At 38.7% G+C, this 25471-nt stretch overlaps 1 protein-coding gene across 9 annotated transcripts in view; it reads right to left on the bottom strand.

Moving 5' to 3' along the window:
* The window catches only part of TMEM2 (transmembrane protein 2), a 71840-nt gene that overhangs the window by 16695 nt on the left and 29674 nt on the right, over positions 1-25471 (bottom strand). For 8 of the 9 annotated variants that reach the window (XR_002828729.1, XM_006086801.3, XM_023752359.1 and 5 more), the window contains 11 exons: positions 24058-24227; positions 22783-22995; positions 22246-22451; positions 22037-22106; positions 18155-18283; positions 15658-15746; positions 10026-10157; positions 8725-8760; positions 7725-7880; positions 5136-5313; positions 3509-3724 (listed from right to left, as the gene is read on the bottom strand). Coding sequence is in view for 8 of the 9 variants with exons in the window: in XM_006086801.3 (XP_006086863.1) it covers positions 3509-3724; positions 5136-5313; positions 7725-7880; positions 8725-8760; positions 10026-10157; positions 15658-15746; positions 18155-18283; positions 22037-22106; positions 22246-22451; positions 22783-22995; positions 24058-24227 (1595 nt within the window). In the remaining variant the exon portion in view is untranslated. The remainder of the gene's footprint in view (positions 1-3508; positions 3725-5135; positions 5314-7724; positions 7881-8724; positions 8761-10025; positions 10158-15657; positions 15747-18154; positions 18284-22036; positions 22107-22245; positions 22452-22782; positions 22996-24057; positions 24228-25471) is intronic. The other variant, XM_023752356.1, reaches the window with a different exon arrangement.

The following is a 25471-nucleotide window of genomic DNA, read 5'->3' on the forward strand; positions in this document are numbered from 1 at the left end:
TAAATTAAGAATCATGGGGAAGAGCATGAACACTTAGAGAGCCAAACAAACATTTCCAGCACAAAGCCAAGTGTCTCTAGTTTCAAGAGAGAGATTTTGTGATCTATGCCAGACTAAATGAGGGGTAGCCAACTTCATCTTAAGCCACACATACAATGAAGCTTGCTTAAACTGAAATGGCAAAAACAGACCATGCGTTCTGCTAGCCAAGACCGTCATCATCTCTTCCACCACAACAGGCCAGCTTATTCATCAGAATATAAAACCTTTGTGGCTTATGCAGCCTGTCCAAAAAATCCCTCAATCTGAAGAATGCACATATAAGAAATTAGTCAATTAATGTGAAAATGGATACTCTCTACTCAAATCTGAGAGACTTTCCTCGAACGCAAGAGAGGGAAAATGTAAATACCTTAGAGTTTGGGCTTGCAATTTTCCATGACCTACATCAGCCCAAGAAGTCATTTTTCACCCCTTCAAAGGAAAAAGGGTTATAAAGCACTCTGCAAAAACTGGAAAAACATCTTAAACCGAGACAAATTTGAAAGTCCTGAATTTGTTCCAGTGGCATGAGCTCCTTGCCAAAACAAAGCCTTCCCTCAAAACAAATCTCAGAACAATTTCCTAAAACAAATGAGAATTGCTCTGGCCAGTGTGGCTCAGTTGATTGGGCATTGTCCTGTACACCAAGAGGTTGCTGGCTTGATCCCGGGTCAGGGCACACGTCCGGGTTTTGGTGTCGATTCCCGGTAGGGGGCGTGCAGGAAGCAGCCGATAGATGTTCCACTTTCACATGATCTCTCTCTCTCTCTCTCTCTCTCTCTCTCTCTCTCTCTCTCTCTCTCTTCTGTCTCCCTCTCCCTTACTCTCACTCTTAAAAAAAGAAACAAAAAAACACAAAAAACGAATAAACGAGTATCCTATAACAGATTTCCCCATAAGTATTATAACATCTGCAGAATATTGTATTTAATCCACAATATTGCTCTGTTTTTCTCTTTTGGTCATTTCTACAGTTTAGTCCATAACTGATTCCTCAATTATAAATCTTTTGAAGCAGAAAATCTTCTAAACTCTCATTCATGTTTGATAGTCTTCTTCTTTACTAAAACCACTTAAAGGTTTAAATTATATATAACTAAAATGTTTATATTATATATAATTAAATATAGTTTACATAGAATAGGTAGCAAAGAGCAGATATTCAATTAACATAAATTTACAAATAGCTAAATAAAGTTTGTTCTGCCTTGAGGTCCAGTTGCTTCTATCTTTTGCCTATAAACACAGAGTATTATCCATCAGCTCAGTAACAACAAATGGCTGCAGATCTGAGCTCCCAGCCCCAATTCCAAATTCTCAGGAGAAAATTTCTAACCTGTGGTCCCATCATCCCAGAGCCTCCTGGGAAGTATCAGATGACTTGTCCCTTTCTTCATCTTCAAATAAAATAGAATTACTACCCTGGTTTGTAAGATAGAAGAATCAGGTTCGAGTCTCAACTACATCATAAACCAAAGAGTTTATAGACCCATTTATAGTAATTTTAAAATACAAAGTTTTCATTAGTGAGCACACCCCATTTTCAGACAGACACACAAATGCAACCTTGCATACACATGGCTCGCAAGAAATTTAACACTGCAGCTACAAAAGGACTAAAATCTTTTTGTTTTGTTTTAATTCTAGAATTTCTATCGCTTCCTGGTTATTGATGAGTCAACTTAATTTTAGGGGGTGATGATGATTAAAATGAATGGGAATAAGGAAGCCCACAACAGTGAAGCTAATAGTATATTAAAATAAACCAGAAAAATCTCTCCAGTCTTTTTTTATCCTTCTTAAATCCTTTGTCTTAGCTATAGATAAAAATCTTTGTAAAGTGTTTGTTTTTTAACTTAAGAACATAGCATTCTTCAGCAGTCGTGATTCAAAATCAGGAGAGCAATGAAGAATTCTGCTCCAAGCAGCTCCCACTCTAGGTTTCAGTGGCAGAAACCACAGTAGCCTCAGAAGTTGAAATGCAGGAACCCATGAACACACCCTTGACAGGCAGAGTAGCCAGAGCTCGGGAAGGGCCTTCATCACAGGCTGGTCCTTCCCCAAGAAGAACCCTCCCTATAAATACGAGCATTTAGCAGCAAACCAACAAGGCAGGCTTCTTTCCTGCTGTGGGACTATCAGAGCCCAGTGCCCCCTGGAAGGTCCCTCGCTCTTCCCTAATTCTCCTGTCTATGCTCTTAATTCCCCTTCTCCTTTATCTTTTATCTCCCTCGACTGTCTAGTGTTAAATCTTACCACTTAATTATATAAAATACGGAAATAAAACTGCTTCCTTCAAAATTCTGGGCAACTGACACCCCCATCTGCAACCTCTCTATCTATCCAAATATCACTATTAAAATAATTGTTGCAACTTAGAGCTCTGCTCCTCAAATAATACTAATTGCAGCAAACACTATCCCATGTGCGAAGCCATGGGCTAAATGCTTTACATATATCCATGCATTCTGTCTTCTCACCAGCCTCGTAGGAGAGGAACCAGCATTATCCTCATTGTGCCCAGGAACAGAGTGATCATTAACTTGCTCAACTCATATTTAAGGAAAAATGAAGCCAGGATTCAAATCCAGGCAGGCTGGCTCAAGTATCTGTGCTCTGAACGTACTACCTCCCAAATTAATCCATCCTCTTCTACCGGGCACCCAGTTAATAAATGCACACTAGCTTAATGTTTCCAAAGAAGTGTTTCACAGTCTGTATCATCCCTTTCATATTTTCATAAACATTATATTGTAATATAATTCAAAGAATTTCCTTGAATGACTCCTTGTCCACTCATTTCCAATTCCTAGCTCTGTCTCTGGAAACATCTCACTTTCCATGCGATACTGATATTCTTGCCCCACAAGTCGGATTCCCATATTTAGTAGAGATAATAACCCTGAAAGGAAATAAAGCTCCCTCTCTGGGGCAGAGCGGTAGCATGGCAAAAAGCCTGGCCTAAGACTCGGGAAAGATAGGTTCTCACCTCAGCTACATCCCACCCATATTAACCAAATCCCCTCACCCCTCTTGGACTCCTATCTCCACGTTGGCTTGAAGTGGGGGGGCTTGAAATAAAATTCTATGAGCCCATGGTTCCTACTGAATTTTTTTCTTTCACTTTTTAAAAAAAATGTATTTTTATTGATTTCAGAGAGGAAGGGAGAGGGAGAGAGAGATAGAAACATACTTTGAGAGAGAATCATTGATCCTGCCTCCTGCACGCCCCTTCTGGGGACCGAGCTGGCAACCTGGGCATGTGCCCTGACTGGGAATCAAACCATGACCTCCTGGTTCATAGGTTGACGCTCAACCACTGAGCAATACCAGCTGGCTCTTTCGCTTTTTTTTCTAGAGAAAATCATGCTTTGGAGAGTGTCAACACGCTGAAGAGCACTCCTCACAGAAGAGGTGATGTCAGGAGCTGGCAAGGTCGCAGGCATCCTAATGCATCCTGGCCTACCTGGGCGTAGCTCCCACTGCAGATCACCGCGTTCCATTTGGTAACATTCACACAGCTAGGATGGCGGATCAGGTAGTTGTCAATTCTTCCCACATAAGCGTCCTTGTATCCTGTCACAGAGCCATCAGTGTCATGGAATATGGAGTTCTTGTCACCATCCAGCTCACAATCTTCAAACCAGGGGCCAGGCTTTCCAAAGAAGACATTCAGAGAGACCTGAGGGCAGTGAAAAACAAGGAATTCACCAAATGAGGGCTCCTGCCGTCTTAGTCAGCACCCCCTGCAAGGATCCTCCTGCATATCCATTCCAACTGCTTGGAGATTAAAACAGCCCTGACAGTTCATAGTTGTCAGTCAAGGCACCCAGTCAATCAAAGATGTCCATTAGTTATGACATGCCTGGGGGGAACATTTTTCCAAAGCCTGTGGAGGTCAAGCAGCAAATGTGAAATTTCATCTTTGGTGGTTTCCCTTTCTCCCAGTTAAAACTATTACCTGCTCTCCAGACAAAACTAATCTTCAATAAGAGAAATTAGAACTGTGGGAAAAGGAATTTAGCAGTCATACACATTTGTTAAAAATTGTAAACTTTAGGGGATGGAAAGAGATTAACCAAAGAACTTCTATGCATATATACATTGCCCGTGAACACAGACAATAGAGTGGTAAGGGCCTGGGCTGGGGCAGGAAGCAGGTGGTGGGAGCAAAGGTAGGGAAGGGGGAGAGAAGGAATATCTGTAATACTGTCAACAATAAATAAATATTTTTTTAAATTATCAATGTTACATTTACAATGTGTTCATTTTTCTGTATGTAAATTATATCTTAATTAAATAAAAATCTATTATAAGTTCTAACTTCAACTAGTTAATCATTTTCTTTTTCTTCAAGTGATTTAGTTACTTGTTCATGTCTTCTCCTACTTCCCAGTTAAAACACAGTCTAAGTATTTCCTTAGTGTGAATAATAAAGTATTTAGAACAGGGTCTGCTATGTCATAAGCATTCAGTAAATGTCAGCTATTAAAATTCCATGAAGTGCCTTTCCCAGTAGCTTCCGTGGTCTTACGGGAGTTCTACACTCAGCCTAGCAGAGAATGACATTCAATATTTCCCAACAACAGGCACAGGGGAGAGGAGCCAAGCACAGGTCACCCTCTGCCAGAGGCTAGGAAAGCCTGTCAATAAAATAATTTGTTTCACACCACCCAGTACTCCTCTTCTTCTCCTGAAGTTCCCCAGAGTAGACCTAGACAAGTACAATTCCAGGCAGATCCCAAATCTCTTCTTGGATCATTACCCTGAATGTACCCAAACCATGTCCTCTTGTTCTTATGAGATCCTACAATCCCGGCCCCCAATTTAGGTTATTTTCCTTTCCAAGGTATCCCTTGAATGTTAAAAAATACCCCAGGTCCCCTGGGACTTCTATTCTCCCCTTGAACTCAATGGAACAGAAAGAATAATAAACTTTAAGACTTTCTTTTGCGTATATTCTCCCCCCCCCCCCCCCCCCCAGTCATAAAGACTTGGTACGAATCCTTTGTTTCTGTCTTTGTCTTTGGGGATGTGCTACCCCTCCTCCTCCCACCACAGTAACTATACAGGAACCAAAAGGACATACTTACATGTGGACCAAACTTCACAAGGGAGAGGTTATTTCTGGGGGTTATCTGCCAGGGATTCTTCATGAGGAAGCCAATAGCACTGGTATACCTATCTGGAGTTGGCACATATTTTTTGAAAGTGCACCTGGTGAGATGAATGGGCCCATCGTAAATCTGAAAGCCTCTAATTGGGAATGTCCTGTTGAAAAACAAGAGTTTGTTTAATGCACATGGACCCGTCTCCTTAGCAGTACTTCACTGACATGCTTGTTTTATAAAGACAGGTGACTATTCTGTACACACAAAACACAATTCTAGAATACCGTGGTAACCAAGACAAGATGCCTGATCATATGAAATGTACACTGTAGTGGGAAAGGCAAAAAGGAAAACAAAGGATAATTACAGATAAGTGCTATGGAGACAACACATAGTAATACATTAGGTTGGGTGGGAGAGAAGCTATCTTAGAGAGAATGGAGGCTTCTCTGAAGAGGTGACTTTTGCTTCCTTGAGTCCACCAGTTAAGACCTTTTATCTGGTAACTTATATACTTTAGTTTGGGTTCCAAAATCTCTAATGTAAGAACATAAATGAATCTGTGCTTAAACAGAGAGAACCTCCTCTCAAGCCTCTAAATGACAGTAATAAGGTGAAATGATATGCTTAAAAGTATGAAAGTATAATTCCTGAAGGCTTTTGATGTCAAAAAGGCTAGCTAGATTGAGAAATTGGTTTTATTCATTGTCCTCCTTTCTGTTCAAACACAGACTCCTTAATCATATATTATTAACCATAATTAATGTACAAAACCCATAACATGCTGTATCCCTTAGTTTTCTCCACTTTTAAATTCTTTGATGGCACTGCAGAGGATTTCTACAGCAACGAATTAGATTACAACTTGGCAGTGTTTTACAATATATGCTAGCAACAAAATCAAAGGGCCTTACTAAAAAGTCTATGCATCTTCATGTGTCTCTAAGGATATATCCCAAAACGGTTCTCTTCCCTAGAAAAGGTTGTACACACACAGTAAAATAAAAAACTGGATCCATTGACCAATGAGGAATCTGTTCTGGAGAATCTTCCTTAGCAAGGAAGCAACAAGCATTTTGAAATAAAACTGGAGGCCAATGTAAAATAAAAAGAATGAAATTGACTTGGCTGTCTTCATACTGTAGCCCATACCCCAACCAATACAGCTCTTCTTTTATCTACACTTAAAAGAGGCAGCTATAGCCTAAATGTGAAAAGCACAGCATTGAAGCCCAAGTAACAGGGCTGAAATCCCACCTCAGCTACTTTTCTTAAGTTATTTATAAAGCGGGATGATAACAATACCTATCCCATTGGGCTCTGTGAGGATTAAGTGAATAATAAAGTATCCAGCCGAAACCAGTCTGGCTCAGTGGATAGAGCGTCGGCCTGTAGACTGAAAGGTCCCAGGTTCGATTCCGGTCAAGGGCATGTACCTGGGTTGCGGGCACATCCCCAGTGGGAGATGTGCAGGAGGCAGCTGATCGATGTTTCTCTCTCATCGATGTTTCTAACTCTCTGTCTCTCTCCCTTCCTCTCTGTGAAAAATCAATAAAATATATTTAAAAAAAAAATAAAGTATCCAGAAGGGGGCCTGATACATCATAAGCATTTAATAAATGTTAGCTATTAAAATTCCATGAAGTTCCTTTCCTAGTAGCTTCCATGGTCTTTCTCACAGGAGTTCTACACAGAGCGTGGCATTAAATGAAGTATTTCTCCAACGACAAGCACACGGAGAGAGGGGCCGAGCACAGGTCACCTTCTGCTGGTAGAGCCCTCCCACCAGCCCCTGACCCACCCCAGCCCAATGTCCACATAGAATGTGTAACTAAGGGAACGGAGGCTTCCCGAAGTCTGACCCTAGTTTTTCTCCAGCTCATTTTCTCACCAGTAAGATGAGGACAACTATAAACTGTGTCTCAGAACGGAGGATGGATTAATTAGTTAATAGTTCCCTAAAAGCCCTGAAGAATCTTTCTAGTGCTGAGTGCTTTTTTAATGACTCAGATTATTTTGACAGAAAGCATGCCAAAAAGTCTACCCCCCGCCCCCCCTTCGACATCTGAAACACTTAAATTATGCAGCCGTGGTGAGGGTTTGGAGTCAGCTTTGGCATCTATCAACCCTTATTTCCTAGGACTCTTTTCAATAGGTAATTTCCTTTTTCCAGTGGCTATTTCTAAAAACCAACATCACAATTTGAGGGAAAACTGACCTAATGTCATAGTTTACAGTCTGGCAACTTTCTGTGGCTCAAGAAAGAAAGGGAAAAAAAAATCACCAGCTTATATAAAGCCTTAACTAAGAAATGAAAAAAAAAAAAGATAGGTTTCTTCATCCTAAAATTATTAATGAAATCCAGAATTATTATTAATGCTCCAGAATTTTAGAGGATAATACACAAATACTAAATGATAATAACAATAACAGTTATAATAATAATAAAATAAGGTGGGAAAAATATCAGAGTGGGAACCAATCATGAGGAATTATTACAGGAACTTCCATAAGGATTAGGTTTTCACTTATTATTTCAATTTAACTCTCCACTGACAAAGCAATGCTTACCTATTCCTGGGTAATGTCCGAGACTTCTGGTCTATTCCTCCCATGCCTACATACTTGTTCTGACCACCCTGAAAGCCGTAATTCCTACTTTCTCCGACAAAGAGAGATTCAGATACCTCCTGGCTAGAACCTTCATCACTTGGAAAGCTTCCATCACTGTTAAAATGAAAATAACCGTCAACCACACAGTCCTAGAAAATGTATATTGACCCTCAAATAAAGGCAAGGTATAACTCAAATAGCTAAAAATTTTCAAAGCAGCCAGTAGCTTTTACTAATACATACTGAGTCACCAGAAAGTACCTCTAAACTGTAAACATACCTCTTATAAATTGATACAAATTAATTGTATTGTAAATGAGTGGTTTTCAAATTAGGTTGAAATAAGTGAAATTTAATTTAGCAGCAACAACTGATTATTTTATTCTCAAGCAACAGTACTGTGAACAGGGAGAATAAACTTGCCCTGAATACAACAATTAGAATCTAATGTCTAAGATTTAAGATGGCAGTGAGAGTAACTGACCTGGAGAATAATATTTAACACAAAAAGTCCAGTTCTTAAAGACCACTGAGAAATTTGACCAACTTTGAAGAAAGAAAATATTTAATGTGCTCCCAACTTTTACTCCCTTCCTTTTTATTCCCATAGTTTTTAAGATCTTCAATCTAATGCTCAAGTGTTTTCTTCCAAGCAAAAAAACGTAAGTCTACCCTTCTGTGGAATTCCAGCTATATTAACCTACTACTTTGGCATGAATGCAACTTATCATTAAAAATGTATTTTTGACCCTCAAGTGGTAACAGGAAGCAGGTGCTAATTTATTTTAATGATAATAAATGTATAACATTATGGTGTGTTATCCAAAAAAATTAAATAAGCTTTAAAAATCAAGGGTTACTTTACCTACAGCTTTAAAATAATCAGAAGTAATAAGTAAATGAATAAATAAATAATAAATAAAATCATCAGAGAAGTATTTTTAAAGTAATTACAAACCTGGCAAAGGTTAATCCTATTCCATTATCTGCAAATCTGTAAGAAAAAAAGAGATGACGTAAGACTTTAACTTACCACATCATGTAAGAAGAGATTCCAATGTTTACTCTTCAAGACCACAAAAATTAAGTTTCACTTCCCACTAACGAAAAGCACAGACTCCACAGTGAAGGCACCTGGTTCAAATCTCAGCTTTGCCAATGACCAGCTGTGTGACCTTGGGCATATTACTCAACTGGACTCTCCCTCAGTTTTCTCAACTATATCTTAAAATAATAAGTTAACAACCTGCCTCATAGGACACTTAGGAGCATTACACATACTAATTAATTTCAACCATTTAGGTATAGGGGTGGGAAACCTTTTTTCTCCCAAGGGCCATTTGGATATTTGTAACATCATTCACGGGCCATACAAAATTACCAACTTAAAAATGAGCCTGCTATATTTGGTCAAACATTTAATTAACTGACCCCTAATGCGTTGGCAGGGCCAGACCAAATGACTTCATGGGCCATCCCCCACCCCTGATAGAACAATGGCTGGCACATAGCAAGGAGCATATAAGTGTTAGCTGGAACTTGTTATTTTTATAATTTTACTTTTAAAAACAATTAGATCATGGTAGTCTCTTCTAAACTTTTCAACATTAATACCCAAGCTATTTCTACAGATTTAATATAATATCATTTCTTTGCACGAAAAAAGGCAGAGATGATAAAATGCCAAGAAGCTAATGTCACTGCTAGCCAGAAAACAATGTTTTTCTAGACTCTTGAACACCAAATCTTAGCTCAATATACATCAGACTTCCAAAATTATACAGATGGAAAAAAAGGGAGATGCTTACTGTCTTATGTTAAGACATAAGTCAACACACTTACTAAGGTGAAATTTACAACTTTTGTTTTGAATGGCAGTAAGAGAGCATCAAAAAACCTGGAGTTTCCAAGAGGAAGGGAAAAAAAATCCAGCTGGTTTCAAATCTTTATTTAGCTCTCTGACATAGACCCTGTTTGTTACATAAAGTTAAATTCCCAGTTTCTGTTCAATCTCATCAGAAAACATTCATGTCACCAGACAAGTTCAGGTCCAATAAAAGCAGCCGAATGAGACGATTCCAAACAATTTGCAGTCTGTTAATGCTAGCAAACTTCCTCGGAGCTTGTCCTGTCTATTAGTAACAATAATATGATTCCAGAAACTATCACTGTATTTTCAGTCTGCTGGGTTTTTCAAAATAGCCTTAAAAAATAAATACACCAGTGCCACCAGATAATAACTTTGTAGAGAATACCCACGCTGAATTCTGGACGACAATGTCTCCCCCTCGGACCCAGGCTCCATGGTCATTATTTTTAAAAGCAATGAGCCTGTCAATTAAAGCAGCAACGCGTGGCTTTTCAGGGTCACCATCCTGATGAGGCCGAAACCTTGGGATTGAAAAAAAAGGACTTTTTAAAAAAGTAATAAAAAGGTAACGGCTATCAGCTATTTACAACCGCACACTTAAGTGTCAAAAAGGTTTAAATTTGACTGAAACCAAAGAAGTAAAAAACAAAAAAAAAAAACCACCCAAAAATGTCTTAAGATACAACTTAAATACTTGTATATTAAATATTGGGAAAAATAATTACATTTATTTATATAAGTTTATGTAAATAAGAATTGCTTTCATATCTTCTTACTTTTTTAAATCAACATATTATGGACTGGCTACTGCAGAACATTGTAAACACTAACAAACCTCAAACCAGGAAAACTGGCAAGTTTTTATGAGTTCTTAAGATCTGTAATACTAATATAAACTTACTGAATAAATTATTCATGTATTTTAACATACATATATTTGAACTGAAAACTATTATTTTAGTTGTATGTTGGTGATATGTCTTAGATATAAAGATAAAACTGGGTTTACTATCTTAAGAAGGCCGAAATTTAAAATACATTGTATTTAATTGACTTATTAATTATAAAAACTAAATTGTACCTTTGCTTTTTCTCCCTTCTAAAATACTTATCAGGACCTTAATGAAAAGGTCAAAAAAAATGGTGTCAAAACTATCCTATATAATAAAAGCCTAATATGCTAAGTGTCCAGTCATCCAGTCACCTATTCAACCAAAGCATAATATGCTAATGATATGCTAAGGATGCTCAACCGCTCGCTATGACCTGCACTGACCACCAGGGGGCAGATGCTCCGACCAGTACGTTAGCTTGCTGCTGGGGTCCAGCCGATCGGGACTGAGCGAGATGGGCCAGACATGCCCTGGAGCCCTCCCGCGGTCCCTCCCTGGCTGGCCAACATCCTGTGTCCCTCCCGGGCCCCAATCGTGCACTGGTGGGGTCCCTCGACCTGGCCTGTACCCACTCACAATCTGGGACCCCTCAGGGGATGTTGGAGAGCCAGTTTCAGCCCAATCCCGCAGGCCAGGCCGAGAGACCCCACTGGTACACAAATTCGTGCATCATGCCTCTAGTCCTCCATAACAACTCAAATAAATAATACCATAAGGCCACCTATTTTTTAGAAAATCGTTTCTAAGTTTTACAAAGCTGTAAGGAGGGGGGTGGGAGAGCAGACAGCAGGGCACTAAACAGCTTTTCAAAACCAATTTAGCAAGTTGAGCTTTTCATACAATCAAGAATCATCATTTGTACAAACGCTACTACTAGTTGCTGGCACACAGTAGGTGCTCACTAAATGTGTATGATGGGAGAAGAGCTATGCACAGAGAAGAGCAAGTACAAAGGCCCTTAGGCACGAGTGAGCTTGGCATGTTTAGGGAACTATCACTTTGGCTGGAGAGTAAGAAGCGAAGCGGGAGAGAACATAAAGGTGGGCATGCACCAGGCAAGGATGCAGTTCTTTATTCTAAATGCACCTGGAAAAGCAGAGAGTAGAATGGTGGTTGCCAGAGACTGGGTAAGGAGGAAATAGGGAGGAGATGGTCAAAGGGTACAAAGTTTTAATTATGCAAGATAAATAAACTCTAGAGATTTACCAAACAGAATAGTGCTTATAGCTAAAAATACTATATTGTATCCCGTAAAATTTGCTAAGAGAGTATACTAGGATCTTATGATAAGTATTGTGATTAGAAAAAATATTTTTAAATTAAAGAAATAATAATAACAGCCCTAGTTGGTTTGGCTCAATGGATAGAGCGTTGGCCTGAGGTCTGAAAGGTTCCGGTCAAGGGCACATGCCCGGTTTGCAGGCTCGACCCCCAGTAGGAGGCGTGCAGGAGACAGCTGATCAATGATTCTCTCTCATCATTGATGTTTCTATCTCTCTCTCTCTCTCTCTTCCTCTCTGAAATCAACAAAAATATATTTTTTTTAAAAAGGAAGTAATAATAATAAAGGAGATAGAAAGAAATTTGGGGAGATAATAGAGAGGTTTATGGCCTTGATGGTGGTAATGATTTCATGGGAGTGTACTTATACCCAAACTCAGCAAGTTACATACATTAAATATGCACAACTTTGTCCATGTTAACCACACCTCAATAAAGTGAAGAGATAGAAACATATATAGATAGATGTGATGAAAAGTGTCATCAGAAACATGGAATCAGGAAGGTGATATGACCAGATTTCTTTCTTTTTTTTAACTGGCCACTAGCTGCTACTTGGTGCAAGGATTGTAGAGAATGGACTATAGAAAGACCAGTCTGGAAAGCATTATATCCACCCTTAGATTGTGTATATGACCCCTTACACTAAACAACTCTAATCTAAGGGGTAAAAAATCTGATTCGGAGCCATCACCCACTCTTCTGGCATTGTAGTTGCTGCCAAACAGCTTTGTAGTCATTATATAATGTCAAGCAGATGGAAAAATTCTGGAAAGAAAACTACGCAATGTTCTAAAAAGAAAGCCAAAAAAAAAGTACCAATAAAACATCTGATTCTCTGCTGTAGCCATCTCATTTTTTCTGAAATTCCTATCTATATAAATCAATTGTTGACCATTTCCTGGGAAGCCCTTTCTTTTCATCCTCTACCCAACTTGGTGTGCAAAAAAGTCAACTTTCCCGATTTCTCGTCATCCTTATTTATGAACTTTCAGCACCCTTCTCTCAACCTTCTCCCTTAATTGTCCTCTGCTTTAAATGTACTTGTTGGCTCTCATGCTATTTCACTTTTCGATGAAATTTCCCAATCTCAAAACCAAGAATTTTCTTGAGTTAAAATTTCCCATCTTTGGATTCCTGTAATTTCACATTTTGAAAACATACGGAAAGGCTCATCTGATTAACTATTGAGTCAACTTCCCCTGTGATGAACAGACTGAATATTTTCTGGATTCCATGGGCCCGAGGTCTAATTCACTGGCTGGCTTATTACTCACTTGTATTAGAGTTTTATCATTTTTACTCATGTCTGGACTTCATGAATGCATTTGGGCATATTCTTTACATTAGTTTAAACAAAATTAAATGTATACACCAGTTGCCAAATGTCTTGTTCCACTCTTTTATAATCAATTCTTTTCAATAACAACTTTCAAATGGAGTCTAATTCCTTACCAAGATGTATGCAAACCAATAGACACAGACAACAGTGTGGTAATAGCCAGAGGGAAGTGGGGACAGGGGCTGGGTGGAGGTGGGCAAAGGGACGGGGAGGAATGGGGACATCTGTAATAGTGTCAACAATAAAGGAAAAAAATGTATGCATTTAAAAACTGGTAAGAGAACTAATAGACAACAGAGGAAAAAGTACCATTATTATAATATCAAATACACATACCCTATAAAAAACTTCTTGGACTATTAAGAATAGATTGTTTTATTGTCAAGTCGAATTAAAATATCAATGGATTCTAAAATATATTTCCACATCCATCCATTCATCCCCATACACACATTTTTTAAGGCAGGGAAGGGAGTCAATTTTGTTGTGTTTAGGATTTTTCTATTAATACTAACTTAGCAACGAACACATACCAGTTATAATAAACTCTTTCAAACTAAAAAAATAGCAGTGACCACCTAGCAAAGATTTCTTTGTTTTGTCAAATAATATTCCCTTCTTTTTAAAATATATTTTTATTTATTTCAGAGAGGGAGAGAGAGATAGAAACATTGATCGGCTGTCTCCTACACACCCCCTACTGGGGATTAAGCCCACAACCCAGGCCTGTGCTCTGATCAGGAATCAAACCTTGACCTCCTGGTTCATAGGTCAACACTCAACCACTGAGTCACACCAGCCGAGCAATATTCCCTTCTTGTTTCATAATTTGTCATCATCTCTTTGCTCCTTTTTCTTTTTTTAATATATGTTTATTGATTTCAGAGAGGAAGGGAGAGGGAGAGAAAGACAGAAACATCTATGATGAGAGAGAATCATTGATCGGCTGCCTCCTGCACACCCCACACTGGGGATCGAGCCTACAACCCAGGCATGTGCCCCAACTGGGAATCGAACCCGGAATCAAACAGTGACCTCCCAGTTCATAGGTGGACGGTCAACCACCCAGCTACACCAGCAGGGCTCCTTTTTCATCTTTAGTTTATTTCTTCTAGTTTTCACTTTCACATCTTGTTCAGCTATAAGGTATCAATCAGTACCTTATGTTTAATTTAATAATGCCCTCAGTTTTGCAGCTTCTCAAATGCTGTCTAATCATTGCTTTAAAATATTTCAGGCTCAACTTGACCTTTAAGAAATCCTGATGAGTAATTTTTCTAAGTATACTTTCCCCAGGTTTCTCCTGACCTCACTCATGCCTTACCACTGTGTCACAAGCATCCTGCCTCACACTTAAATTGCCTCATTGACCTCTGCCTCCCCTCTGACCTACAGGGTGGCTTCTAATAATAAGCCTGGCGTCCTTTTGCTTAAATGTCTAGCAACAGACCCTAGCACGCTTTCAACATCTTAAGTTGGTCAATCACCTTGAAGTATAAAAAATAACATCGACAGTTCCTACTGAATATGACTTTATGTTGCCATCTTTTCCAGAAAGATGGAAAGGGTATTTTTTATTTTTATGTTGACACTATTACAGATGTCCCTCCTTCTCCCCCCACATGGTCCACCTCCACCCACCCCTGCCACCCCTCCCCTGGCCTTCACCACTCTGCCATGTGTGTCCAGGGCCTATGCATACATGTTCTTTGGCTACTCTCTTCCCTTTCTTTTATCCAGTCCCCTCTCACCTGTCAGTCTGCTCCATGTATCCATGCCTCTGGTTCTATTTTATTCATCAGTTTATTTTGTTCATTCGATTCCACATATAAATGAGATCATATGGTATTTGTCTTTCTCTGACAGGCTTATTTTGCTTAGCATAATAATCTCCAGGTCAGAAAACCGTATTTCTATTGGAGACATTTTATTTATTTTGGCTCTCATCTACAGCATGTAAAAGAACTTGGTTGAAAGGCTGATCCATATCCCAACCACGTTCTGTGGTTATAAAGGAGAGTAACATAGAGCCCAGCTATGAGGTGAATCTGAGACTACAAATGACTAAACCAGAACTAGCTTGATCATCGCGTTTAAGACCTTTCCCTTTGAAACAGATTCAATCAATGTTCCATTTTGACCACTGACCATAAATTCTGTATGCCTTGATTTTCAGGGATTACACTAAAATATTTAAGCTTAACTTGTATTTCAATGAATCATCTTCTACTTTAGGCCAAATATGGACCCTTTTTCAACATCTCTCTCTTTTTCTTGCTCTTTCTGCAACTCTAACATCAACTTACAACTGTGAAAGGGGGATAACATTTAAAAGCCCTGCCACAGGACTTAGGACAACAGAATAAATATTTTTCCAAAACCCTCCTACAAATCTTGAGAACTTCATTTTCAATGTGTTACTGGAGAAAAGAACACAATAGCTTAACTCAGAAAGTTTTGCTTTGGCAAAATAAGCTTGAGTGTGATTTAAAGTGACCACTCTACCTTGCATTGTTATCCAAACAGAGGTATTCCCGGGGGTCAGCAGCACTAGCAATGGTTGTTTTGACACCTTTGTCAATAAATAAGCCAGCCTGGAAAATATAATAATGGACCGAAATAAATATAAATCCCAAGTTATAGCTATGTATATAATGATTCATAAAAATAAGGTTTAGATTATTGCATCAATGACAAAAAAGAGCAGGAAGGAATAAACAGCAAAGCACAGGTTATCATGAAAACAGCTACTTTCGTGGATATTTTAATAATTGAACTCATTCGGTCATTTGCAAATATTTATGTAGTGCCTACCTTGTGGTAGGCACCAAGCATTATATTACACATTAACTACAAAACTACCGACACAAACTAGCAGCAAGACATGCAGTTAAGAACAATTACAATCCAATATGAGAAGCACATGATAATGGAAATGTTTGGCAGCACATAGGAAAGGAAGTGGCGTCCTACAGCTGAACTTGAAGGATGGGGAGGAATTAACCACGCCAAAGGATAGGTTGAGGATGAAGAGCAGGAGGAAAGTATCCAAGGGAGTAGTTTATACAAAAAGTCTGAAGATGAGAGAGGGCATAGAACATCCGAGAGCAACAACAACAACAACAACAACAAAATCTTAGATGGGCTGACAGGAAATGTATGGAGGGAGGAAAGGTAAGAAAGAAGGAGAAAGACACAAATGCCAGATGATGCAGAGTTGATACACCAAAGAGTCAAGACAATGGGACTTTTAATAAAAGCAATATAATCAACTGCATTTTAAGAAAGAATACCCCAACTGCAAGACGGGTAAGACTGGAAAGAGCCAGGAAAGGAGGTAAGAGATAAAGCAGAAGACGATGGCAGTAACCCAGTGATCCACAAGAGAAACAAAGATGACCTAGACTGGCAATAGTAACAGGGAACAATGGATAGAGTGAAAATTCTTTATGAAGTAGTATTGACACCATTTAGTAGTGAATAAAATGTCTAAGAGGGAGGGGGAGGGATTAATTAAGGTTCATGTGTTTTTAGTCTGGGCAGTTAGGTGGCTAGTGGTTTCATTCACAAAAACATGAATGGGAATGGGTCTGCTGATAAAAGTAAGGACTTTAGTTTTGAACACATTTTATTTATGTGTCCCTGAAACACCCAAATCATACTCAGTAGGCAGTCACACAGATGTGACTGACCTGGACTAGATTTGGGATAGTCAGTCCCAAATTTAACAAATTAAACCTAATCATACACTCATTATTTAGATCTAATTACTTAGACCTAATTAATAAACTAGAAAACTATATGGCCTCATGATACATGATGTTAAAAAATTAATTGGAATGAGGTGTTTTTTTATACCACCTATAATCAGAAAATTTCGCAGACTTCCACCTTGAAATGCTACTTTCACCAAAAATTATGGTTCATCGAGTCAGCTCACAAAAATCATAATTCCGTGTAAAGTTTTTTTCCTCTCTCAAGTCTTCATCAAGTGATTCTAAGCTCTTCAAATTATAACACACTCAGGTTTTTAAAGGAACCTCTGTGGGTGGGAAGAGAGCAACCAATGAACGTGTGTGTGTGTGTGTGTGTGTGTGTGTGTGTGTGTGTGTATGCATAACCCATGGACACAGACAATAGGGTGGTGAAGGCCTAGGGTGGAGGGTGGGAGTGGGCTAGAAGAGGTCAAGGGGGGAAAAAGGGAACATATATAACACTTTCAACAATACAGATTATTTAAAAAAAAAAAAAAAAGGATCCTCTGAGTACCATAAAGGGAAAGTAGCCACTGAACTGCGATGTGGACCGCATTAGGATAAAGAATCTGAGCACCATATCATACAACGAAAATATCAAAGTGCCTGTGAGCACCAAATGAGCCGGATGTATTTATCACCAGCTGGTGAGGGATGAGTGCCAAATACCATGGAAACTGGAGCTCCTAAATGGCCTTTACTTGACCTGTATCATTTTAAATTAGGTCAAACATTCTTCAACAGTACTTCACTATTTACATAATTTGTATTAAATACCCACAGGACACTTCATCAGCACTGAGAGAGAAAATATGTTTTTTAATCCTTGGAAGCACATTATCTAAGCAGCAGTCGCCAACCTTTCGGACCACCGGTTGGCGACCGCTGAATGTGAGCATCCCTAGACACATATAATGACATTAAAGCCTGGAAAGAAGGAGGGAGGAGGAGGATGAGGACTCATGAATCAAGTCCATTATTATAACTTCCGACTGCATGAGCATGTGTGTGTTAGCATATAATCCTGTGAGTTATGCAGACTGCATATGCATGTGTATGGTAGGGTATATTCCTGTGTATAAACAGAAAACTGTATAGATAGCCTTCATATGGAAGAGCTAGGAGTCTGCTTTTTTAATCTCTGATGACAAGGTCTACCTAAAAACGGACATTTCTCAGTTGTAACCACAGTAGTCTATCCTACCCTGGAAATCATATGTACTAACTGTTAAAACTTGGGAACCTACCTTAAAGCTTGAATGGACCCTGTTGTTATAAAATACACCCAACGGAGTAAGTTCTGGTTTCGTTAACAGCTTCAATCCACTGGATTCCCCAGTAGGTTCCTTGTGAAATAAATACCATATTCCAGCATCCTATAATTAAAAGGGTAAGATCATTAAACGCTCCATTTATAAAGCCACTCTGTGAAAACCCTCATAAACTAAGCACTTCACAGGCAAGCTTAATCTTTTTTAACACTAACGATTCATTGTTTCAGGTTAGGAACTGACTATAAAAAAGGTGTACACTCACTCACCTAGCACCTTCAAAGCAGTGCTATCATGCTTTGAGAAAAAAAGCAAATTTAATTTTGCTTGCAGGTCTGGACAAAAGATAGAAATAATTGGTTGACAGCAACATTTCTTTTCAAAATAAGTTTCCCTCTATTATCTACTTTAAAAAGTTGTGCAGAATTAGAAGCGAACACACTTTCCTTCCTTCCATGTGACCAGGACAGCATAGCCTTTTAGAAATACGGGTTTTTCTGTTTACCTTCAAACCTGATCAATAGCTGAGTCAGACCTATTAACAACTATCTGCCAACATGCAGGCTCACTGGCTTCTTTCAAACAACTCCAATGTCCTTCCTGTCCTGAGGTAAATTTTTGCCAAGAAAAAAAAAACCCACACCACACGCATGAATCAGGATGCTGTCTCAGCCTGGACCCTGTCCATTCAATTTCGGCATTACTGACCTTACCGGGAGCAGAACAGTTTGAAATGTTCTGACAGTCAAAATGAAATATAAAAACCGAAATGAAATGCTCCTAATTCCTGTGACAATTGAAAACCAGCCCAATGTGAAAGACGTCTTCATATGATGGAACTGTGATTAAACAGGTTGTGGAAACGTAAACTTACAGCCCAAAAAGTATGGCACTGATTCAAATATAGCAAACATTTATTTAGTGCCCACTCTATGCCAGGTGTACAATAGGGCTATTCACAAAGAATTCATAGTTTAATGGGAAATACAGACGGAACTAAAATATATGTAATAAGTACTATATTAGCTGTAATAAAAAGTCCTTTGGGAACATAGAGGAGAGATGAATTGTGAAAAGCCTATGTACCTATGCACCAAAATGAATGCAATAGTTAACATTTCCCCCCAAGTTTACAGATGGGTCTTAAAGCAAACTGTTCTACCCTAGCCGGGTGGCTGAGTTGATTGGAGCATTGTCTCGTACACCAACCGTTGCGGGTTCAATCCCCGGGCAGGTGCATGCACAGGAGAAAGGAGAGGCAATCGATCCATCAATGTTTCTCTCTCTCTCTCTCTCTCTCTCTCTCTCTCTCTCTCTCTCTCTCTCCCCTCCTTCCTAAACCACACACATATCCTCAGGTGAGGATTTTTTTTAAAAGGAAGAACTGTTTTGGAAAATGTATTTACCACCTCTACTCCTTGGGGCACAAAACAGACACTGAAGAAGACATGCAGGGTTGTCTTCCTCAGACCATAGCCCTATAAACTGAGGGCACAGCAAACCCTCTAGGGTACAATGGAGTTTGGGGGTTGGGGTGGAGGAAAGAACGAGGAGGTAGTAGCTGTTTCCTGTTAAACACTGTGGTGTCAAAACAGGTAAAGGGAGCTTTGTAAAAGGCAGTGGAAAGGTACAGGTAGAAAGGGTTTGATTGACTTTGGGAGGAAAACCCTTGCCAAGACATGAGCTTCGCTGGAACAGTTTTTCTAGAGGGAAAAGAAAGAACTCCCAAAATGAAAAGGAAGAAGAACCTACGTGAAATGGGCCTTTGTTACTTTCTCAACATGAGCCTCAATGAAGGTTTCTGGCAACCTCACCGGACACCTTTCATAGACTATTTGCAATGTTTTCATCTTCAACCCACAACTTCTGAAAACAGCTGGAAGGAATCTCTGCTCTGGCTATTCATTTGTAAAGATCCTGGGGTGAGACTGCTTATCAACATATTGGTCATCTTTACCCAAAATCTCATCTTCCAATGAGAAACTTTCAACGCAAATCCCATGTGGGACTTGACAAATATTTGATAAAAAATGAATGAATGAAAGCCTGAAATGATTAAATGTCCAGGCCTCTGGCCTGTCAAATAAGAATTTTATGTTTTATGTTTTTAGGGAAAATCACTGATGTGAATTCTACCATCACATAAAGATGCCTGTATTCTATTCATCTCAAAGAAATACTCCCTGAAAAGCAATGCTAGGCATTTCTTTCCTTTTAAAATCTTAATAGCCAATAAATATATGAATATTAAGCCCAGTTTTTTTGTACTGTAGTTTTCAGCACAGCTATAATTGTAATAGTATAATGTCCTAAAGATTCATTTTTATATTAGATTTTTATATTATAAATTAGCAGTTTTAACTCAGACTCAATTATAAATGTAAATTTCTCCAACCTTACCCAGGAGACATTATTTGTTCTTTTAAGTTATTCTTATGTTTGTGAAACAATTCAAGGCACACGGTTCATTTAAGGCACACAGCTGAGTTTAGCTGCTTTACCTGAGTTTAGCTGCTTTACCAAGGAGGTGAAATCCCCAAGTGCATACAATTAACAAAAGGATGAGCCCCTTGACCAGAGAATAATCCATTCCCATGGAGAAAAGCTAAAGCTTTCTTTCTGCATCAACACTAAAAACTGAAATGATCAGGGCCTCACCTGACTTAAATATAACCCAGAACGACTATGTATCACACACTAAAATTATACTCTGGAGATGACATGATAACCCTGGGGATTAGCCGACTGCTTCTCCTCCATTTGGCATCTGTCTTACTCACAGATACTAACTGGCATAACTGATTTCTTTTTTTCCTTGACAAGATCATTTTATTGGGAGAGTTGCAAAACTCTTTATTTAATTTGTATTATGGCCATGTCTTTTTTTCACTTAACATTGACATATTGTTTCTGTCTATTATTCATTTGGTGGGCACCAGTTAAACAAGGTGAAAACCCAAAAATGGCAAGTTGAGCTAAATTTAAATGACACGACTTGATAAAATTCATGATGTAGAAATTATCGAGCATTTCCAACTAACTTCAATTTTTTTATTACAAATATTCCAGTGAAATATAAAGTCTCTTTTAAATGCTTGATTGCTTCACTGATAAAAAATAAAATGAAGTCTGGCCAGTTTGGCTAAATAGTTGAGCGTCAACCCATGAACTAGGAAGTCACAGTTCGCTTCCCGGTTGGGGCACATGCCTGGGTTGTGGCCTCGATCCCGTGTGGGGTGTGCAGGAGGCAGATGACCAATGGTTCTTGTCATCAATGATGTTTCTCTCTCTCTCTCTCTCTCTCTCTCTCTCTCTCTCTCCCTCTCCCTCTCCCTCTCCCTTCCTCTCTGAAATCAATAAAAATATTTTTTAAATATATACTTTATTATGTATACTTTTAATTATGACTAGTAGCTATTGTGGGGGGGGGGGAACAAACTTTTCTCTACCCTCAAGGTAAACATGAGACAGATTAGCAAGAAAAAATAACCAAATTTAATACATACGTATGGGAACCTGCATACAGGAGTGAGTCAAAGACCCCACGTGGAGGGGAGGCTCAAGGATGTTAAAGGAACTGAGGAATATAAGGCATCCTGAGCTAGTAGGGATGAGCTGAGATGATGTAGGGGCTTCAAAGGGTCATTGCAGGATGATACAAGCTGGCATAATTGATTTAGAAGAAATGGAAGAAGCATCTCAGTCACATCTACTCTCAACTAGACAAGTAGTACCAGAAACCAATAGGATGTCAGAGAGAGATTGCCACACATGGGTTATATCCATAATGTCACATCCATATATAAGAATTTTGTAAACATGAACAGAAAAACCTGAAAGCACTTAGGTCTTATTTACCTGTGAGCCTGCAGCTGCGTTATTAATCAGATTGTTGTTGGGATGAGCAATCCAGAAAGTTGAAACAGCCCTGCAAGGCATTTTTTAAGGTGATGTAAATATTCATCATGAAATACTCTGCCCACTAAAAACTCCCCCCAAAGCTTCTTCCCCAACAGCCGAAGACCTTGACCACCACACATGAGTTCTTCTCTCTGCCAGTTACTCACATACAGTCAGTGGCGGGCACAGGGATGTAATTGCCAAACACTTTTTGTCGCATTGTGGTGCACATGGAGTTGTTCCTGTCAGTGGGAAGGAGGGTGCCCGGCTTGGTGAGGAGTCCCAGATTGTGGAACAAAATATTTCTCTGTTCAACTCCATCTTCCAAGAAGAAACAATGACCCAGTGTGTCAAACCCAATGGTGTCCTTTATCTGCAGAAACATAAGTGCATAATGTCATGGGTTGCAAGATTGATTGTGGTTTAAGTAACAAGTGCTATTGAGTGTAGCCTGCTGGGTACAAATGCAGAAAAGAACTTTTCATCTTATCTGAAGGGGCAAAGTCAAATGTCAGGTTTTATTGATCTCTTAAGAGAATAATTTGGGTAGCTAAAAAGAGAGGCCTCCTTCACACAGAAAAACAGAATTCTCCGTAAAAGCAAGATAGAGTAAGGCATGTGGTGCAGAGCTCACGTCCATAAAATTGAGAAGTCATGAGATTTAAGGAGAGGTACTACTTCAATAATATGCACCCCCTGCTCACCAGCAAGCCGTCTGTCCCATGCACAGTGATGCACCGGGAGAAGCTGTGATGAATAGACAGTCCGTCCACAGATGTTCTGTGTCTGTAACCTCCCCTGTGGTCCACGTCCCCACACAGGTGAAAATGAACAGGGTACCGTCCCAGCTGCTGCTGCTGGCCCATGTGTTTCAATTCCACATAAGAAAGATGGACTGAAGTAAAATTCTTCCTTATCTGGAAGACACGGTAACCAAAATCAGATGATACATGTCATTACAGGGAAGTAGCAAAATATATTGTTTCATAGGAAATGTCGGAAGGAGATTACATACACATTAAAACATTTACTGTCTTTCGCATCCTATTTTACCGGGTCCCCAGTTAATAACTTAGCAAATGCTCCTCCTTTGCATAAGTGATTGCTTTACTAGTAAAGGGCTACGGACTAATAGCATCTTATATTAACAATAAAAGGAAATGTAACCAGGAAAGCTGCAGAAATGATTTCTGTATGTGGTTTGATTTGTTCAAATATTTTGGTCAGTTCCAGTCTCATCTTGTTATTTTATTTCCATAACTTCCACAATAGTTTGAAAAAGCTATTTCTAAATTGGCCCTCAATATTTTTGTTGGCATATAATATTGTTTACTTCTGTTTTTTTAAAAAATTCCTGTGATCCACAATTAAGGCATTCGATATTTTTAAACACTGGATTTTCAATCATACTACTGAAAACAAAGAAATAACATTGACCAACATTTCAGAAACTGGTGTAACAGAAATGCTGCTATTAAGTGTAGCCCACTTGCTGCACAAACACTGATTTTAAAACACAGGTAGCCAAAATGCAGCCCAGAAGTCCAATAATTAGGATATAGAGCAATTTTACCACATAGAAAGTGCTCAATACTTTTACAGAAAATCTGCATATAAAAAATAGCTTTTCAGAAACATAGTTTGTATGTGTATATTGCTTAATCATGTTTTATAAAAAACCAATTGATCCTTTCATACCAAGATTTATTTTTTGCCTCTGTATAATTCATTCTTCCCAATGTATTGATTTAATTCTTCATAAAGCAATTCTTAAACAGCTTAACCTCAGGTCCAGGTCAACTACATGAAGATATAAACTTTCTTTTAATTACCTAAAATCTGCTCTTCATCATTCAATAGAGAAATAAAATATGATTTCTTCTTAATAACCTTATAGATCTCATTCCAAAACTTGAAAGTTTTTTCAAATATATTTAGCAACCAAGGTTTCAAAGAATGCATCAAATCCTTCTGCCTACCGTGACATGTCCCCCAAAGGTATCATAATCAAAGAACTGGCACTGGTTTTCACCATAGCACGAATCTTCCATTTCTCCTTGGATTACAACATTCCGGGTGAGAATTCCAACCTCAGCTCTCATGTCTACACCATCTATGATCTCACCCATGTGCAGGAACTGCGGGGTTTCTGGTTGATGTGGGCAAGGGAAAAATAATATTAGAACAAAGAAAACATGGAACTTATGTCAAAAAGACAGTCGCGTTATTCTGTAACCCCAAGACATTATCAAACGTTACTGTCCACTTCCATCCAAGTTTAATACCTCAGAACCACAGAATTCCAGGAAGGGTATTAGTGATTATCTGGTTGAATCACCCACCCAATTTGACCAACTGTCAAATCCACACACAGAGCTTGCTCCTCCCTGAAGTAGCTCAATCCTCCCTTAATCTGGAAACAATAATCTGGAATCTACTGAAGAATCCAGATTCTCTCTCCCTATCCATATGCTTTTGTCCCACCCCCGTGAGGACACATGAAAAACCAAATGTACGGTGAGTCCAGAAAAACTAATGGTTTTATCGATGTTGATAACAGGGTGTGAGTTGTTTTTGTTTCTACTTCAAAGCTGAAGTAGTCTGCATTTGCACATTAATAGCACAAAAACTACCATCTTTTCTTTCCTACCTCTTTCTATTTTAATATTATGCATTTTTTAAGTTCCCACTTTGATTGGAAATTTAGAAACTCTTTAATAATGAGCTCCTCTCTGATGTTTTTATTATATAAACTCAAGGGAGAAAATAAAAGTAAATCAAGGAGTTGAGATCATGGAGATTCATTATCATGTAGACTTGTTAACAGCAGTGGGAATTTCCAAACAAAATCAATGCCAGATGGTATCGTAGTTTTCTGCGTTTTTCTGTTTTCTGCTTATGCCCTGTGTTATCAAGAAGGAAAAGTACAACACTGAAACACGGAGGAAAAGTGCCAAGCGAGCCAATCATCTTGCTTTATTTTAAAGCAAAAAAGTTTCCCTTAAACTCCAAAGCTCTAAATCACTCACTGAGTGAGTACTTATCAAATAGTTACTGTAAGTTTTTGAGTACAGAAGCAAGGAAAGCAATATAACAAGTGAAATACACAATGAAGTTCATAACTGAGGCAATGCATGAAGAAGCTTTGCCGACTGTCAGGCTCAGAATAAATAACCAACAAATGTCAGCCATTCTTTCTAAACAGTTTACAGTGACAATCTTATTGGGCACTGCTCTCCCTCAAAAGATGTACAAGTGAAAATTATGATAGGGAATATAGGCTTCTTAAAATACCTTTTTGGTTCCATTTTAAATATTAATAAGATCTACTTTTTGCGAAGGAAGTAGGCACTCAAAAACCACAGATTTTTTTTTTAATTAAGAAGATAAATT

The sequence above is a fragment of the Myotis lucifugus genome, unplaced genomic scaffold (genome assembly GCF_000147115.1).
Source record: "Myotis lucifugus unplaced genomic scaffold, Myoluc2.0 scaffold_31, whole genome shotgun sequence".
Classification (NCBI taxonomy): domain Eukaryota; kingdom Metazoa; phylum Chordata; class Mammalia; order Chiroptera; family Vespertilionidae; genus Myotis; species Myotis lucifugus.